This window comes from Cotesia typhae, unplaced genomic scaffold (assembly GCF_013202065.1).
Source record: "Cotesia typhae breed Kobodo isofemale line unplaced genomic scaffold, CoteBio_Ctyphae contig_22, whole genome shotgun sequence".
Classification (NCBI taxonomy): Eukaryota; Metazoa; Arthropoda; class Insecta; order Hymenoptera; family Braconidae; genus Cotesia; species Cotesia typhae.
Window position 1 is genome coordinate 7507462 of NW_027423728.1, and position 6649 is coordinate 7514110.

At 26.4% G+C, this 6649-nt stretch overlaps 2 protein-coding genes across 6 annotated transcripts in view; one reads left to right on the top strand and one right to left on the bottom strand.

Annotated features, from left to right (window-relative positions):
* Positions 1 to 43: 43 nt before the first annotated feature.
* Positions 44 to 6073, bottom strand: LOC141538513 (scoloptoxin SSD14-like). 3 transcript variants are annotated; one of them, XM_074260039.1, is made up of 7 exons: positions 5848 to 6073; positions 2195 to 2428; positions 1528 to 1944; positions 997 to 1447; positions 724 to 914; positions 421 to 664; positions 44 to 348 (listed from the first exon to the last, which is right to left on the bottom strand). In XM_074260039.1, exons 1-7 carry the CDS (start codon positions 5892 to 5894, stop codon positions 85 to 87), a joined length of 1848 nt encoding a protein of 615 aa, XP_074116140.1. In that variant the 5' UTR covers positions 5895 to 6073; the 3' UTR covers positions 44 to 84. The 3 variants fall into 3 exon arrangements, with proteins under 3 accessions (XP_074116140.1, XP_074116138.1, XP_074116139.1); XM_074260037.1 differs by lacking the exon at positions 5848 to 6073 and adding an exon at positions 3366 to 3812; XM_074260038.1 differs by lacking the exon at positions 5848 to 6073 and adding an exon at positions 3218 to 3488.
* LOC141538520 (phytanoyl-CoA dioxygenase, peroxisomal-like) overlaps positions 2872 to 6649 on the top strand; it is a 29931-nt gene continuing 26153 nt past the window's right edge. For 2 of the 3 annotated variants that reach the window (XM_074260053.1, XM_074260055.1), the window contains exons 1-2: positions 2872 to 3024; positions 3107 to 3257. The gene's annotated coding sequence lies outside the window, so the exon portion shown is untranslated. The other variant, XM_074260054.1, reaches the window with a different exon arrangement.

Consider the following 6649-nt stretch of genomic DNA (forward strand, 5'->3'; position numbering starts at 1 on the left):
TTGGTGTAATTATTAAATATTAAGAAAATAAATAAGCAAAGAATTAAATTAAAAGAAAAATAGATAGAAATTTTATTAGAATTTTCAATTAATACCGCTAACACCTCCGTTCCGTCTATAGTCAGCATTTCCATAAAGTAAATCATTTAATTTTTCAATAGCACAGACGACACTGCCTCGGCCTCTGTATCGCGCTGTTTTGTGTCCAAGCTTCTGCAATCCTTCAACTACAGATTTTAATACACCATACTGATAGCCAACTTTCATTGGATACAGTTGATGATGAATTCTTGGAGCGTCAATTGCTTCTTTAATGGTATTGTTCATCCATAGAGTCCGTGCCATTACCTAAAAATTATTTTATTATTTTATCTGTAATTAATAATTAAAATTTTATAATTTACAGTGGGAGACACTTACGAAAGCTGCTGATGTTGTTATTTTAGTACCACCGCATGAACCAATTACCATACGGAGGTCACCATTAGAATCCACGAGAACTGACGGGACCATTGATGAAAATGGCCTTTTTCCAGGTTCAATTAAATTCTCTTTTGCGTTACCAGGTAAATCGAAGTAATTAATTATGTATGGAATTGAAAAATCATCCATACCGCTGTTGAGCAAAATTCCAGTATTTTCGCTGACTAAACCACTGCCGAAGCTGGAATAAATATTTTTTTAAATAACAAATATCAGTATTATTAATATAAGTTTGCTTACAAGGTATTAAGAGTGCTGGTAATTGAAACAGCATCACCATCAGGCGACACAACTGAAATTTGAGCAGTGCCATGATCTTCAAGAAGCCGAGTACCTCCTTCGTAATGAGCAGCGTCGTTCCACGTTCTTGAGTCATTTATTCGAGCTTTTATTTCTCGGGCATAATCTCTCGAGGTTAAATTATTTGCTAACTGTAAACAGAGACAGTTTTAAATTTTATTAATTATAAAATGTATTAATGTATAACAATTAGTTCTTTAGTTGATGCATCACCTCAGTCATATCATGAAATTCAGGATCACCTAATTTACTTCTCACAGCATAAGCGTATTTAAAAGTCTCAAGCATTCTGTGATATGTTTTGATAGTATTTTCATCGCCATTCAAGCTGTTTGGATTAAATTTAAATTCATCAAAGATGTTCATAATAAATATAAGCAGCGCGCCGCTAGTTGGAAAATTCGATGTAAATAATTTCAAACCGTTAGACAGTTCAGTTTCCAAAGGCTCTTGCCATTTAGCGGAGTAAGTACTTAAATCATTCATCGTTAAAATACCACCGTGTTTTTGTAAATCCTCAATAAGAGTTCGTCCCAACGTTCCATTATAAAATTCGTCTGCACCTTTTTCAGCGAGCACTTTGTATGTTTTACAAAGCGTGTCAGCTTTGATAATACTTCCTGGTTTTTTGAATTCTTTTGTCGTTTCATTGACAAACAAGGATCTGCAAGAAATAATAAAAAAAAAAATTTCATTTATTATTTAACTAATTTATTATTAAACAAATAAATTATCAATTGTTACCTCAGTGTAGGGTCTTTTTCAATACTCGCTTTATTTTTGAATAAATCACTCCACTGAGCGTTAGAAAGTTTCCATCCATTTTTACACATCGCAATAGCGTCAGTAAACAAATCAGCCCATGGCAATTTACCAAACCTTTGGTGCGCGGCCCAGTACCCGGCAATTTCTCCAGGAATTGCTACGGCTAGTGGACCAGTAAATGATGCGTCTTTGCTTTTATTTCTGTACATATCTCCGTAGGCTGCCATAGGTGCTCGGTCTCGCGCATTTAAGTAGTAGGCTTTTTTAGAAGTTTTGTCATAAACTGTCATTACAAACGCACCACCTAGTCCCATGTTTTGCATGTTCGCCATTCCATTACAGAGAGCCGCAGCGATCGCCGCATCAACCGCGGAACCATTGCGTTCTAAAATTTTGCTAAAATAAAAATGATAATTAAATTTTTTTATAATAAATAGATAAAACAAAAAAAATTCTTATAATTATTAAATATTTGCTAAATTAATGACATTAAAGTTAGCAGTCGCTTAATTATTTTTTAATTTTGTTTCACAAAAAAATTATTTTAAAAAAATTTTTAAATGTCAATTTTTTTTTCCATAATTTATTTGTTTAATTTAATTTATTTAATCTAAATTAATTTTCATTAATAATAAATTTAAATTACCCTCCTACGTCAGCGCAATAAGCATCATCAACACACACTGCACCGCGCTTAAATTTACTAAGCTTACTCGACGATGGTGGTTGATATTTTTCAACATCTGGTATTTTTTCTACGTCGTCGTCATTTTCGTCGATTTTTTTACTTCCCTTAGATAATAATACAGCTACTATCACGATTGCTATCACAGCAAGTACCACCACTCCAGCTATTATTTTCCAACGTTTCGATCTCCATCTGAAAATAAAAATATTGTTTAAAATTTAAATAGAAATTTAAAAAGCGCGCTACGCGCGCGCCAAAATTTTAACCAATAAGAAATCAGGTCCCATTTTTTGCGAGTTTTGACTATTGACTAACTTCACACTCTCATGTATTTTTATTTTAAGGATAATTTGAAAAATTATTTTTAAATTAATAATGGAAATTTTTTAATTATTTCTCAATTGCAATTGACTTGTTACAAAAATTAAAAACATTAACAGCTGTCAGCTAACTTCAGTGTTATAAATTTTTTTGTATCTTAAAATTCCCGCGTGAATTTCTGTCAACTGTCACTTTGTTATTACGCGTGACACATGTCAAATTATTTTTATTCACAGTGAAAGTAAATAAGTATTTATAAAACAAAAGTTTCCAAGTAAATAATAATTTTTTTAGTTTAAAACAGTTTATAAAATTTTAATAAAGTAAAATTATAAAAAAATACATTTTTAGAGTAAAAAAAATTTTTTTTTTATATTTTTTACAATGCATAATTTTTTATTCATAAATACAAAAATTATGAGATAACAGTTATCATTAACATTTAATAATGTAATCTTGTGAAAAAAGTAAATAAAACACTTTGGACTTTGCAATGATAACATTAATAAATTTTATTTGAATATTAATTTTTATTTCATTTGTTATTAGGTGTGTGTCAGTATTGTTGATCAACAGAACTTGTTTATTGAACAAAATAACAGAAAATACCGTTAATTGTTAAAAAAAAAAAAAAAAAAAATAGAAAAATCACATCCTAACCTCAACTGGGCCTTTCGCAGAATATTTTCATCTTCCACTTGTAAGTAATTATACATTATCATTCATAAATTATCAATTAACAAATTAAAAAAGTAAAAAGGTTTGATTTAACAAGATTGTCAAAGTGACAAAAAAAAATCCTACTCACATTATTCTACAATTATTATTATTGACTGAAAAATCACTTGACTCCTTACTGTCGATAGAATAAATTAATTGTACAGCTGCCTGATCATTACGCTGATTAAATAAAGTTCTACTCATACCACAACAATAATCATAACCGCGACTTTTATCATAATCATCTCCGTCATAATTTATATTATTATTATCGTTGATATGCTCAGCAAGCGAGCTTTCAATTTCTATTGGGATTGTCATTCGTCTTCTGCGAATATTGTTGGACTTCACCTTTGATCGTTTCCAACATTCCATAACACAAATCGCACGGTTGATTATTTTTATCAACAACCACTGTCTCTATTGATAGTTCCATCGTAAGAAGGTTATTTCTTTTAACTTAATCCTGTTTATTGTTAGTTTTATTTTTAGATTCGCGTCAATTAATTCAGAAGTCACGAACATTGCTTCATTTATGAAAAAGTCTCTTGGGAAGACTAATTTCAACTGACCTACTGTTTGGAGCTGATTTTAAAATCGATACAGGCACGCGCAATTCATTTTGTTGATAAATGTATGTTTATTTTTTTGGTAAATTTGTCTGTGAGATATTTAATTAATTTCTTTTATATCTTCTTAATGATTTATTATTTATTTATTTATTATTAAAATAATTTTTAATGAGATATTCTTTTTTTATTAAATCTGATTTGTTTTTTAAAATCTTTCTATTCATTTAAAATTAAAAAATTTTCAAATTATTTTTTTATAATTGAGAAGAAAAAATAATAATTTAGTAAATATTTTTTTATAAATCCTAATAAAATTTAAGGGAATTTTTTTTACACTTTATTCACATATTTTAATTTAAAAAAATAAAATAAAATACCAATACTACAATAGTAAAGTAGAAAAAAAAATAAATAATAGAAATATAAGAATAACTTGGTGTTAAAAATAATATATTTAGTCTAAACAGCTCTGGAATTTTTTAGTTTTCTTAGGATACAAAAAAAAACTATTTTGTTTGATTTTATCTTGGGTCTCTAAATTTTTTTTGACCATATTTATTATATACCTAGAGCTAGAGTATTCCCGAGTCTAGGTATAATTCAATCACTGTCAATTCTGGAGTTTTATAATTTAAAGAAACTTTGTAAGGATTTTTTAAATATATAGAATAAACAGACAGTTTATTTTTAATCACTCCAGACGTATAAAAGATCTATTTATGATTCGTCTATTTGAAAAAATCTAATTCTTTTATTAAATTAAAAATAATTATTTGCCTAGAGATATTTTATCTAAAATCTAAAACTCATATTTTGTCTCATTTGATGGAAAAATAAAATTTTACGTAGCTAGTTTTATTATAAACAAACATCAGAAATTAATATAAAAAAAAATTATCAGCTAATTATAGCTTAATCAGTAATTAATTATTTTATAGGCAGTTTTAGTAGCTTAAAAAATAATAATCCGATAGTTTTTTAATTTTTACGCCGGATTATCCTAATAAATTTTAACGTGACAATGAAGATATAAAAAATGTTTCATTATCTCAGATAAAATAAATCCAAAACTTAAATTGACAATTAAAATAAGTTTATTATTTAGTAATTGCTACAAAAATATTAGCATTAGTCTTTAAATGCTGACGACTGATGACAAACAAGTCGGCGTAAAGTTTTTAAAAGTAAACTAATAAAGGTTATTAAGTTTATCCGTCTATTTTATATTTTTTCAGCGTAATTAAAATTTTTCAAACCACTGAATTATTTAACACTTTAAAATTATTATTCTTTATCTATTGTAAATCACGTAAAATTTATCCTCGTAAAAATTCTGCGAAACATTAAAAAGCAATCAGAAACAATTGTTATCAAAGTAATTTTATTCATACCGAGTGTTAAGTTTATAAAATTATAAAAAAGACCTTCGGTTAAATAATTAAAATTTTTGTTACTAAAAATTTTAATTATTTATGCTCACTTTCCGTTACTAAGTATGGCTAATTTTAATTACTTGAACAATTTATTGATAGTGCATATTATTATTTTAAATAAATTACAGAAATTTATTTATTAGTACACAGCTATAAATAATTATTAACATCATTTTATTGAAAAGAAATAAAATTTTTACGGCCGTTCTAAGGAAATGTGACCTTCAACATTAGATCACTTTCAATTACTCCACATTGAAAACATAATTAACACACTTTGTATATATATATATATATATATATATATATATATATATATATATATATATATATATATATATATATATATATATATATATATATTAAATATATTGTACTATAATTACTTTTAACATGCTATGATATTAATTTTTCTTTATTAATTATAAAAAAAAAAATTTTTTTTATAGCCGCGTTGTCGATTTTGCGTTTAATGCAAAGTTTCATTTTTTTATTATTTTATTAATAATTTAATAATTTTTTTAAATCAATTTAATTTTAAAAAATTCAAATAAAAAAAACTTACTTTGAATTTTTAGTCTCAATTGTGATACTTTCTATCTGATGCTTCATTTTGGTAGAATAACGCCCGAAAAAAGTAACTTAATTTATTTAAATAAAAAATAACAATAATTATTGACAGTTGAGCGCACTTTAAGCTTGACCGATTGGCTGCTCACGCAATACTGATGAAGAGTTATGAACACATGTTGATTCTTCTACAATTGAACAGTAAATCGGTACTGTCGGCTGAGTAGTCATATCCTAATACAGCCTCTTGGCGAGAAGATAGTTCTTATATTTAGTCGGGGATTTACAGGTACAGAGAATAAATATATCAGTGTAGTGGGGAAGGGAATAATAAATTAAACTTTATTCTACAAGACGGTAAAAAATACTGAGGCAAAACGGTGGCACTGACTAAACTGGAGTCGTGATCGAATAACGGAAAGATTCTTGCCGGGAGTTTTATTATTGTTATTATTGATATTATTGATGATTGTATTGTCTTTATTGTTTTATTTACCTGATGGATTCATTAATGTTTGGTATTTTTAATTGATTTTTTTAAATTTATAGTTTGGTTGTTATAAACCACAATTTTTAATTCTTAAAAACTTTATAATAAATATTTTTATTAAATAAAAATTTAAAAGTTGACAAAAAAAAATTTTTTTAAAGATTTTTTTATGAAAAAATTGTAAAATTTTAAATAGAAAAAAAAATTAAATTAATAACTATCAAGAAAATAATTAAAAATAAATTTTAATGTCTTGATTTGAGGAAAAAAATCTCTTAATTAAGCAATTTATTTTGGTTTAAATAAA